At 41.5% G+C, this 13,273-nt stretch overlaps 1 protein-coding gene across 1 annotated transcript; it reads right to left on the bottom strand.

Moving 5' to 3' along the window:
* Window positions 1–3,420: 3,420 nt before the first annotated feature.
* LOC131259092 (tyrosine-protein phosphatase vhp-1) lies at window positions 3,421–12,229 on the bottom strand. Its single transcript, XM_058260511.1, has 7 exons — window positions 12,209–12,229; window positions 11,994–12,110; window positions 6,891–7,100; window positions 6,706–6,792; window positions 6,420–6,573; window positions 4,926–5,294; window positions 3,421–4,320 (listed from the first exon to the last, which is right to left on the bottom strand). The coding sequence occupies exons 1-7, from the start codon at window positions 12,227–12,229 to the stop codon at window positions 3,602–3,604; spliced, it is 1,677 nt and encodes a 558-aa protein (XP_058116494.1). The 3' UTR covers window positions 3,421–3,601.
* Window positions 12,230–13,273: the final 1,044 nt, after the last annotated feature.

The following is a 13,273-nucleotide window of genomic DNA, read 5'->3' on the forward strand; positions in this document are numbered from 1 at the left end:
CGAAACCATTACCACGCGCGCACGTGAGCCTTTCCGCCATTGGTGGCGCATGCGTGCACACGTGCGTGCTTGTGCACACTCATTTTCTCACCACTCAGAACCACTCAAGGCATCCGACGTTGGCCCACGCGCGACCCGTTTTGACAGGAACGGCGCACTTTTCCTGCCAGCAGCCGCAAACAACAGAAAAACGCAGAGAATCTCACCAGAAGGGGATGCGAAACGTCAAGTGTGCCTTCGGTCCCCGGTGTCGTTCCGGCGTTGCGTTCAAATCCGAGGGGTGCGTTTTTTCGGTTGTTTGCTGGTCCCCCGGCTCCGGTCGGTGGTTGATGATTCATCAGTCGCGTCGAAATTCTTCCTCCGATCTGGGGTTTTCACACAATCCATTGAGGGAGGGAAACGGAACGGGGTTTTGTTGTTTTACCAACCCCGTTTGCGTATCGTACACAGGATGCGAACGGTTTTGAAGGTTTATACAGCGGCTAGAAGGTAACGGCCGTTTGCAGAATCCATCCTTTCTTGATCTTGGTTCATCTCGCACAAAACCAATTTTTCATTCAATTTATCACTACTTCTATCAGGTTGTCTATTTAAATAATAACTATAGTAATTTCACCTCATTGATCATCTTTTGTTTTCCACGCTGTCGCCGGTTCTTTAATTGGCGCAATTAGCACCTTTGGTAAGCCATTCCCTAGGGTAGGGCGAGTAAAGACCATTTAATTGCTCAACCTAACGCAGACATGTTAGGGAAAGGGACAGGGGAAAATGAACATGAAACAATTTCCTGTAAACCAGAACGAAATGCTCCTTCACCCAGTAGGGAATCATATGAATCATCACGACAGAGATTCCGTATTGGGTGCCTTTTTACAATATATTATATACAAAAACTTTAGATTTGCGGGAGAAAATGATAAGTTTCTATCAAACATTTGCAGTGCAATCTAGGGTAAACGGGCAATGGACACTTATCACACTCAAAAATGGTTTCTTCTAAAAAAGTGAAACAAAGAAGGGAAAAATTCATGAAAAAATATCACTTTTAAATGATCGAATTTTACTACAAAAACAAAAAGTTTCTAATCTATGCTATTATGTTTTACTAAGACTTGTTTAGCTTTTATTTAATTTAAAATAAAAAACTAAATTACTCTACTTGTTTAATCAATTTTTAATGACTCAATTATCTTCCATTTAAAAGAAAACACACAGAAATCCAAATAAAAAAATTTCGTAATTTAAATTTTGGATAAATTCAAAGATTTATAATTGTCCTTAAGATTGTCATCGTCGATCGATTAATGAAAAGTGTGTTCCTTTTTGAATAAATAGACTCAGCTTCCTATCCGAGCTAATGTGCATTCCATCACACCACCATGTATTAGATCGGTTTAGTTTCAACCATAAACTTACCTCAAGTGTGGCAAGACTCCTCCAACTTCATTCAATTGGAAATAAAAACGGCACATTAAAAGTGTTTTTAATTTTTTCCTTCAATATAAGCTTTATTTTGAACGGCTTCACTCGTTTGACGTTGGAGTTTTCTTTTATATCAAAATAAAATGTATAAAATAGCTAAATATAAATATATCATTTTTCCGTTTTTCTGTTTTTCTTCTGCTATATGAATACATATGAATGTGCCTGTGAATGTGCCTGCGGATGAGTTTCCTGGTTGTGCCTCTTTGCTGAAGGAAGAATCCTCCCTCCGTGAGCCGGTTTGAGTCCTTGAACTGGCATTTTCACCAATCTCTACTTAACAAATTGCTACCGATTCTTCCACGGTAACTCTATGGTAACGGACAGTCCGTTTGCGAACTGCTGTAAACTGCTTTGTTGTGCATAACACTGCCGTCCTTCTTTTCTCTGCTTTTCACAAAACCCGTCATTCATTATTGCATTTCACTGTCATCTTGTATCATTATTTCGGGTCTGTTTTGTAATGGACTTTAATCATCACCAACGTTCTGGGTTGAAAAATAATACTTCAGCTTGCTGTGCACGGTATTTTAACACTCACATGTTTTTGTATTGTATCATTGCTCTTTTTCCTAAAGCTACCATTCCAAGCGTATGCGTTGCATGCCTTCAGCTGCATTGCATTTTTCCATCTCTCTCTATCATGTTTTACATATGCATTCGAAGCGTTTGATAAATATTTAATTTTAGCTTTCAGCACTGCCATTCGGGTTTCGCCTTACGTTGTTCTAATTTCCACAAGCTCCAAATGCCACTCGAAGACCAAAACACACCCTTTTGAAATCGTTCTACGAACGTCGATTGCGAGTTTTCGAACATGGGAGCATTAATTGGCTTGGAAGCAATTGAAATGTGCTTAATAAAATCCTTCCGAGTGTTTATAATTCGCAAACGTCTTTATCGTCAAACTTAGACGAGGCTGTGCGGGGTGTAAATATCTGCATCGGTTCTCTACATGTAATGATAACTTTACGCATTGCGCTGAATGATGCGCCGATTTAGCAAGTTGATTTCCCTTTTGACGAACCGTTCAACCATAAACTAACAACTAACGCTCGGCGCAACACACTGCTGGATATGCTAGCAAAAATAACTCTCTATCCTTTTTATGTTGATCGACTTTTTGATTATATTGTGCAGTACCTTGATATCGTTTTATTTATTCTCTTTCAGGATCACTACAATGTGTGGCGCACTCGTTCATCTAGACAATTTTACTTTACCATTCCAAGTTTAGCTTTCATAATTATCCATCTTGTTTCTTCTCCATTATTTACTCCAACTTGATTTTCTTTGTTTATTTTATATAAGGGTGTGGTTTTCACAATAATACTGGTGAGCATAATTTCTCCCTGTTTGCACTCTGCTGAAATATTTTGTGAAACACAAAATTGTCACCACACCGCGCGCCTTCCAATGATGCCCAAGAAAGCAGCATTCGATCAAATTGTGTTTATATGAATTTATGTTCAGTCCTACCTTATTCTAAGAAAACCGCAACCGAAAACCTTTGGGTGATAAATAATTTACACCGAAAGCTTGTGTGTGTGTTTTGATTGGTTAGTCATCTCTTTCGTCATTGCTAGCTATTGTTTCTACACGTCGGCAAACTGGTTGTGTGTCATGCCTTTTTCTTGCTTTTAAATTATTTTATATGTTTTTGGTTCAAGTTTAACGATTTTTTCAAAGGATTATTAATTCTGATGTCTTAAAGCAATTATGCAATTTTTTTTAATTTTTGGGTATTTTCCCACATTCAAAAAAGAATTACGATTTTTTTTATTGGCTAAATATGTGCTAAATATCGTGCTACCAAAACTATTATTGGATGAAATTCTTGTATTCTTATCTAAACGAGGTTTGAAATGAGCATGACAACTCGAAACCGAAATCCTTTAGGCTCCCAAACGTCCATGTTAATCCAATGGTAACTGTTTTCTATTCTTTTTATAGCTCACCAGCATGACTTATTGCATGGTCCGCGTTTAATTTATATTTTTAAGCAACGCGAAAGGAGAGATATTCCGTTCGGAATGGTTCCATCAAAATATCGCCGGAAAAATGTCCGACATAAAATAGAGGGGAGGGAAAAAAGCTGATAAACAAAACAGCTGTCAATTTATTCTTTTCTAACAGCCCTGCCGTTCGCATTCGCTTGCTGTCGGTTGCTGACGGCTGCTGGTAGGCTGTTGGCGATGGCGGCCCCGCCCGCCTTTCCCTGCCCGTTCCCCGCAGGCAGCCCGTCGTCCTTGGCCTTGGCCGGCGTATGGCCAACGGTGGTGGTCGTGGAAATATCTATCACAATCGATGGTGCACGTGTGGTTGTCGGCCGGTTTGCGGAGCTACGGTTGCTACTGCTATTGTTGTTGTTGTTGTTATTGGTCGTGGTGGACGTAGTGGTAGCGACAGTGGCGCTAGTACTGGCATTACTTGGGACGGTGGTTTTTGAGGTCAGTTTGCACGGTTTATCCTCCTTCTTGGCGGTTGTGGACGTTGGCGCGGTATTGGTGGTGCCCGTCGCCGGCGTCCGGTCGCTTCCGGTGTTCGGCTTCTTCGGCGAGGCGTTACTTCCGGTGGTTCCCTTCGACGCACCCGCTCCCGTTTTCCCGGATGCACTCTTTTTGGGCGATGCTTTGGGGGATGATTCGGGCGTTGATTTGGGTGTTGTTCGCATACTCAACCGTCGGCATGGGCCGGGGGAGCTGCCTCCTGCCGTTCCGCTTCCTCCCGTGCCTGATCCACCACTGCCGCTCGAGGAACCCAGGTAGATGGCGGACCCGGTGCCTCCGCTGCCACTCAAGTCAACCCTGGAACCATGGATGGACGGTGGTGCTGACCCTAAAATGAAAAAAATTACATTGACGACGGATAAAAACAAAACAAAACATAATTAGTAACTTTAGGTAATTTTTAAAGTAATATGAAAAGTGCTATTATACTGTAAAGAAATTTAAAATTTTGGAAAGTTTCAGATGCGTTAATTTGAATGCATTAAGTTTGTCGTGACAAATTATGTGTCTTTTCTCTATGACTAATGTATAAACTAGTAATGAGCCTTATGAAATCTCTTAGCCGAGATTCATGGAAAAATTCATGAATCTGAATCCACATTGCACAACTCTGATATAAACCCGATTCGGAGCATAGTTTAAATACAAACAAACGCTTATAAAGTAAGTTTCAATTTGTAAAATTCACTGTTTCAAAGTACTTTATATTTTATTGAAATCAAATATGATTTGAATTAATTTATATTTGTATCTAATATTTTTGAATGGCATCCTCTAGATGCAGTTGGCCGCTGACCACAAACTAATTTCTACAATATTCAAAACCAGAGAATAAACTGTACACGGAACATCTGCTTGAAATATGTGGCTCTTACTAAACGATATTTTTATCGTTCGTTGCAATGTGTCCAAAAATAAATGAAGTAACCTTACCAGTATAGGAATACAGTCCCGCCGGGCTGCTCCGCGGACGAAACGTACTGACGATGCTGCTGCTCCGTCGTAGCTCGGAGATTTCACCCAGATCGATCTCAGCCGCGTACTCGCCAGCCGCTCGGGGATTGTCCGGGTTCCGGTTGGCGCCACCGCTTCCCTGCCGCTGGGTCAGCGCCTTCGAGCAGCGTGGAGACGTCGGGCAGGACTGGGCGCCGCCACTGCTCGGTGGAAGTCCCATGCTGCGCACCGACAGCTGGGACGAGGTCGATGGCGACGTCGAGAGGGAGGTGTTGTATTGCTTTTTGGACGAAAGACTCGACTTCCGGGAGGATCGCATGCCTCCGCGTGACTCCGTTCGGCAGATCCCTGGCAAGCGAATCAGATAAAGATAAAGTTAAGTTAACCTTGTCTTGAAGAAGCTACCAATTTTCTTCCTGCAAGTTAAACCTTAACAGTATCTAACTTTGTTCCAAAATTCAGTAACATTTAACTTTCATATGTTCTTCGGAACTATGAGAGATTTTCATGATTAGTCGAAAAAGTAAATTACATGATATGGGCTCAACTCAGAACTTTCATAAAAGTAATATCTCCATCAACTAAACTGCTATGATTTATGATCCGAGCGTGATAGTTAATAATCGGATCTGATGGTGCCTACCGACATTCTGAGAAGCTCTGAAAGCACTATTGTCTCTTTTGAAAGTCCTTTACCCTTATCAGATAACAGTTGTTTTGTTCGAATTCGGTCAAGGAAAAAACTGAAGGTTCGTTTTCGTCTCATCTTTTTCCCCTGTAGACTAACCTAACTCTCATGACGCAGAAATTCTGATAAACTCCTCCAATGTGGCTTCGACGAAAAATAATACACTCTAATTTGGTGGATAGATGATGCTGGATGGTTGGCCAAAATACCACGATAGCGACATACCCCGAATGAGTCATGAAGTCTAGATGAGTGAATTTCGCATGGGAAACGGTACTAGTAAGTGAAGATGAGAGCGCTGGAAGAAGAAAGCAGCAAACAATAAGAGGTAAAGCAAGCACAAAAAAACACGACGAGGTTCTAGGGTTGCTATAAATGTTTGGGTTGCGAGTGAAATTGAGCTTGAGAATTGCAAGGTTGATTAAAAACAGCATGGGAAACGAGGGACATGATAATGGAGATGAGAATAGGCTGAGCTTTGTTCACCAATAGAGATAAAGGGCATTAATGTTGTGAATGAGTTTTTTTGATTTCCTTCAAAATAGTCATAAGTTCACATAAAAATGTAAACTCTGTACGTAAGAAAATGAAAATTTGAACATCTGAGAGATTCCAAATATTGTATTGAGAATATGAATATAACCTAAGCCATACTAGGGAAATTGGTATAAAGCAGGAATTGTGTTTAACGTAAGATCATCATAATTATGAAGTGATAATGGGATGAGTAAATCTAACAACATCTACAGCTACCTCGTAGAACCGCTCCATGTCTCAATACGTACCCGTGGGGCAGTCTTTACCGAACTTGCAGTGACCCTCGCACACATCCTTGCTAACGAGCAGCTCCTCATAGTAGTCCAGCGCCAGATAGCACTGCTCGCGGTCTGTCCCTTCCAGTGCCAGGCTGGGAAATCGTTCTTTGAGCCGTTTTCGTTCCTGGAGGAGAAACGCATGGTAAAAATCAACCTCGAGTAAGACTTATGTAAACCTCGCAGGTGGTAAAGAAAATCAAAGAAGGATGGGAAATAAAATGTGAAACCCATTTCCGGATTTCCAACCGGGCCTTACCTCTAACAGTTTGCTGGTCTCGAAGTCTTGCAGCTGATTCTGGAAGCCCAGATTCGGGTTGGCTATCGAGCGACCGGCACGTACCACCTGTAAAATACACACAAACAACGCATTTGTGGTTGGGTTATAGCTCGTCGGACATGTGCATATTTTGTTCGAGGCTCGTTTGGCCAAAGAAAACCGACCTTGAGCGCTTCCTTCCAGTTCAGCGGCGTGACGGCCATGATGTAGGCGACGGCCACCGTCACCGAGCGGGACATCCCGGCCAGACAGTGGATCAGCACGTTGCCCTGCTTGAGGCGCGCCGAGTGGATGAAATCGTTGCACACCGAGAAGTACTGGGACAGGTTCTGGTCGGGCTTGTCCGCCGCTATCACGCACAGGTAGTGCTTGTCCTGCGGAAGACAGACCCCGACGGGGTTGGTCACGTTCATCATTAACGGCATTATACGGCAAAGGCGATTGGGCGTGCTGATTTCGAGTGGGATTTCGTTTTCATGGGAGGAAGGAAACTTTATTGCACCTGAGATGCGAGTTGCGATTTCATCTACCCCGGAAGGAGTCGGAAAAACGAGAAAGTTTTGCGAAGCTGGTAGAATTATTTCATCTGACACCCCACGAGGAGGATTACAACAGATTTTGACTTCGCTTCCTGACGGTAATCCACGTTATTAAAATTTCTTCACAATAAACTTTCCTGGAATGCTTAAATAAACATTCTGAGGTATTTCTGAAGAAAAGGGCAGAATTGGCTAGATCTTGATCAAACAAATTAGGCTTTTAGTCACACTCGGTTCCTTATCTAATTCGGTGCCTGATCCGTTCCCAAATTGCTGAATAGACTTGACTTGAACGAATTACTTGCTATGAGCGTCATGCGGTTTTCTACTTTAAAGCCTTCTATGCCCCCAAACAGAAGAAAACCGTACAACATGAACATTCAATTGGGGGTAGAAAAATTGTCAGGTCGTCATGAATTGAGTTATTAGGAGTTAAGTTTAAAATATTGCCAAATCTAAAAAAAACCTTCATTAAAACTTAAAGCCTAACCTCGATAACTATGGATTTAAGCTTTACACATTGCCATTATCTGCCAAGAAAAGTCATAAATAGTTCTTGATGATCAGCTTAAAGCTGTAAAATAGATCTTTCCAGCATTGCTTATGTAATTGTGCTTGCAAAGTTCGATAATTTGAAATTTAATTAAACTATTTAAAATCGCTAGTCTGACGCATTAATATACTTATTTTCTTACACTTACGAGTATACTGGTATTTATGAATTGACAAGGTTTGAACTAGTTCAATCAAAAATAAACAACGTATGTAAAAAATATACAAGGCCGAACTAAACATGTTTAGCTAAGCCACACACAAATAGTGTTAGCAAACAACAAACATCAAGTTTACGAGAGTATTGACAATTTAAAGAGCAGATCTTAGACAGCCTCGACGGGGAGAGGAGATGGGCTAACTTAAAAGGCAAATATACGTTACCCGAAACCGCCAGTAAAACCGTGATACTAACAACTCTATGACTTCAGTGAACAACCGGTAACGGTTTAAGCTGAATTTCTGTCAAGGCTAGACTGCTCAAACCTTTATCGGCGCAAACCAGACAGCTCAAGAGGACAGCCGTCTGAAAACTAAGATCCAGTTCCTGCGTCAACTTTTGGGCGAAAATATGCTAAAAACAGCTGTTAGAAACGGACGATTTCCCAGACGACTGTCGCAACATAACATTAGTACATAACGGGCAGAGATTTGAGGTCCAATCCCCCGATGCTAATGACAATGAATTGTTTAGTAGCGTGCTTACTTAATAGAAATTTATACGATGTTGAATCCATTGACGCAAACCATCGTGTTACACCTTTCCTGCCAGATCTTCCTTACTCCCGCCCTTTTAAAATTATAAAAAGTTGCTCCAATGGGATTTGATTGGATGGAGGCTAGAACATTTTAAAGTACCCTTCTTTTCGCAAAATTCCTCCACCCTCTCCAGCTTATGTTTGAAACACGTTCCCATTCGAAGCCACAAATTATGCAGATCTACTTTCCAACAATTAATTGTACCCCTTGCCGGCAAACAGGGCACAACATAACCCAACTTATCTGAACTACCTGTTCTGCCATTCAACGGTGGATTACTTTTTAATGTTCCACCTAATGCATGGGAATGTTGAGCAAGCCTCCGACATAAGGACGAGCTTTCGTGGCCAGACCGCACACTAATCATGTATGTGCCGGCATGCCAGCATCGACACAGAAGTTTGTCACCCCGTGGGGCACATTTTACTTCGGATAGTTTTCACGGTCCTCCACTTTTCCGAACGCTGCGCAACTGTGAGGCCAACTTCTGTCACTGTAACGTCGCGTTTTTCACCGGCGAATGGCAATAAGAGAGAAAATAATGCTTTCAAAAACTTTCCATCGGCGACATGACCCATTGTCGTTATTTATGGTTTTTCTTTTTGCTTTAATTTTCATTTTTCAACTTGAGATAACGTTGTTCAAACTCTGCTCCGGTGTGGAAAATAAAGCATGAAATGGCGAAAAACACAAAAAAAACTTCCCAAACAATGTCCATCGGTTTTCATGAAGGAAAACCTATCGTGACCGTTCGTCGCATGCCACGTTGTGGCGCGTGCCTCATCCTCGACTTCCTCAAATGGTTCTCCGGGTGGAATTGAAAGAATGCCACCCAAAAAAGGGCACAGTTGGAAGTTTTTCACCGATAAACCACATTCAGCAGGACCGCGTCACGACATTCGCATGACGCGTTGTCACGCAAACATGGACCCGAAGTACTACGACAGCCAAGTTGTGCCGAATTCGATCGAAACCCACCAGCTTCAGAGTGCCACCACAAACCTCTAACGCCGATCAGGTTAATCGGGGAAACTGCAAATAGGAGAAAAATGTACCCTAAACCGATGATGAAGCATACACTGAGGTTCCTTTGTGGTTGAAGTGGAGCAGAAGGATAAATAAAGATAACCACCCATCGACCGTAGTGTGTACCCTCGAGAAGCGAGGCTTTATGTGGTTAGTTGGATTTTTATTAAACTTTTCATACTATACATGTTCCATTCTCCCTTTTTTTTATGCCTCGCCCGAACATGAAAAGCTTTCAAGCGAACAAGATTGATGAGCTGTAGCATTCGTGTGAAATCCATGTTTTCTCTCGCATGTTTTCCCATGCTTCATATCATACGGTTTAGGGGTAAAAAAAGATGAACACGATAAGTGGACAGGTGCCTTATTTTCTCCCGATTACACAAGCTTTTCAGATGGTTCTCGGCCTAAGTCCTTTAGCTGGATCGAATAAGACAGCCAAGCCGTAGGAATTCCATTTTTTCGATCCCGTGTGTGATCATGTGAAAAATAGGGATTCAATCTACTATCAAGTCTTCTCTATAGCTTATCATCAATGAAATTCTTAATGTTTTCCTTATTTTTTACTTCGGTTACATAGTGTCCTTCAAATATTTGTTTCCTAGAAATGTCGATTTCCATGTCATATGTTACCCAAAAATATTGAAATATACTTGCTTAGTTTACAAAACTGTCAAAATAAACTCCATAAATCAACCTTTAAGGTAGTTTGCAAGAATGTTGGTATCCAATGTCGAAACATTATTATTATGTAAACACATAACTCACGCCGGAGTTCGTTAGACGTTACCAAAATATGTAGTACTCTTCAGGGAACGAGCGTAACTAATGAAGGTGATGGTTCCACCAGTCCTACTTAACGAAATTGGCAATCCGCACTACATTGCTCGCGTTGGATATAATAAACCAATTCGTTTGTCCTCTTGGACAGGACGTCACGAGACTAAGCTAAGGTCCCTTGTGGCATTGGATGTGAGGGTCTCATCACGGGAGCGAACAAGAGTCTGTCCATAGATCAGCCATGTTTAATTCAAGCAACAAGCAATCACTCTATTTTAAGATGTTCACTTTAACTACTAAAGACGTCACTAGCTGAAGAAGGGTTGGATTTTTGCCAAATTGTTTAAAGTGTGAACATATTAAATTATTAAAACGCAGTCTCTTATACTAATGACTAGTTTTAACAAATACAAAATAACAAATCAATATCTAAACGCCTATTTAAGAATGCATTATAAGTAAAAAATCTCAATTGCATGAAAAACAATAATCAACTCAAGCAAACACATTCACGCTAAAGCAAATGAAGTTATAATTCATGTCAATCGAAAAACGGACTTGATGCTGACACTCCAGTATTCATTTTCTTCTTGCATACATATGCATAAATTAATACCGCAGCGTTTGCTCCAGCCACGTTCCCGATGGTGGACATTTCCCACCGATCATAATCAACCGAAACGTTTACCCTTCGGTAGGAAAATTTTCATTACTTTTGTGAAACAAAACAAAAAGCAATCTAGAATGAGGACGACAATCATCGAGTTCGTTTTGTTGAGCTTCCCATTGTGGGACAATCTATGTACGCCGGGTTGTCGGTGGTTCACATTTTGATTTAGTAGGGTTATAGTATCGTGGGGTTTCGTTGATTGGGGAAAAGTTTTCCCATCGAAAAAGCCAACGCCAAATATCGCTGTCTGCCTGCGATAGTTATGAGTTTTGGTATTATTGCGGCAATATTTTTTCACTTGCGATGTTCTATTGATCTATCAAACAAATTCGAACGGTTCGACGCTTTCCACATTGTAATCCAATCCATTCTCCTTACCGCAGTGGCTTTACGCGAACGCATGGATTCAGTGACGGTCTGATGGCAAAGTTTCGCTTGACGTAGTTTTGTCACCTCACCCACTGGCTGGGTAGTTCACCTACAATAATCAATCATGCCGTTGATAAGCGTGCGACTATTGTGCCCATTAAGCTAATTAACGGTGCACGAGGAAGGAAAGAGGAACCGGACAAAAATAATGATTGCTTCCTTCGTCACGTAATCTGTTCATTATTTTATCTTTGGTGAAATGATGGTAAGATTGAATATTTGAACATCTATATATTTTAAATTGTTTTTGAAACGGCTTAAAAGGATAAAAATATTATATACTGCTGTACTAGATTAACCAACGATGTTTGACAAATATACGTAAGGCAGGTTGCATGCATTGCGGCGCAATACACGCTATGAAATTTATATTTTATTTTGCCGAACCGTGGTATTCAAACCTTTCTAACTCGAAAATTTTCAAAAACTCTGATTCTAAAAATGCTTGTATGTCTGTGTATTTGAAAAGTACAACTAAATAGGAATGATCCAAGGAGAATGATAATACTCACCGGATGAAACCGGCGCGGACTGTCGTGGATGGAGACGATGTGCGTTATGCCGTATCGGTCGAGCTGCTGGTAGTCTTTGGAGTCCCGATAGTTGCCAATATATAGCCCGGGCATGACCTGGTTAGTTGGTTAAGGACAAACGAACCATTTAAAAATAGCTCTCGCCTCCAAGGATGAAAGATAATTAGCAGAACGGCAACAGAAGCGAAGCTCACCTTGTTCATGCCATTTCCCATCTTGACGTTGCGTTTTGTTTTGTCTTAATTGTTTCCTACTTTTGTAGAAAAAGTAATACCTACATATTTCCTTACCCGATGGACAAAGCAAGTAAATAGCTCTGCACTGCGTACGTAACGTGTTTGAATACTTCACAAACGATTGGTCCATAAAAAGGTCGAATTCACGGAAAGCTTTTATTTGGACGCGTTCCAGTTTTCCTTTCTAATACTACTAAACTCCTCACACCTGGCAAAACTTTATTGATGAGCACTTTGAGCAGCAACAAGCGACTGTTGTGATACAACAAGCAACAACTTCAACAACGAATTCAACAAACGACGAACTTTCACACACAGCCTCCCTCAGCATAAAACAGTCAACTTTTCTTGCTCTTCTCTTTCACTAGTGGTCACTCTCGCTTCAAAAGCGGGACAACAATACAGGCAGGGTGGAAAATCTTGCCCCAAGCAACGGGGCCGGATCGACGGATACAAGCGCAAGAACGTTACCCGATCAAGCGGAGTGTCATGCTTGTCTTCTGGTGACATTTGATGTCAATCTCTTCATCACTGCAGTTGACGCGAAACACCTTTCGGCACACAAACACACACGAACACAAAATCACTCGTTTTAAATCTCCCGCACAAACGCGATGGTCCGGCATGCCACCGGAACGGTGCTGGGCGATCATTTTCGTTTTGATTACATTCTATTTGTCTGCTGCCCAAACGTTCATTTTTCCGCACCATGGCAGAAAAAACAAACAATATCACAATATTTGTGGAAATGGCGACGGCTTTATTAAAATACCGTCCATCCACCAACCAGGCAGCGCCCGGTACGGGCAGCTCCATGTGGATTACTTCGGACTCACATTTGCTTGATGAAAATTCCACCCATATTTTATTTTTTCCATTTTTCGGTACGACCTTTACCATTGGAATTCACGTTGTTTACGGTTCCTTGTGTGGATTTGTTTGTGACATTCTCCACGGTCGGCACCGTGCTGGTCCAAATTGAAGCGTCATGTGGTTTTTACGGACTTGTTATTGTAATACCTC

This window comes from Anopheles coustani, chromosome 3, assembly GCF_943734705.1.
Source record: "Anopheles coustani chromosome 3, idAnoCousDA_361_x.2, whole genome shotgun sequence".
NCBI lineage: Eukaryota > Metazoa > Arthropoda > Insecta > Diptera > Culicidae > Anopheles > Anopheles coustani.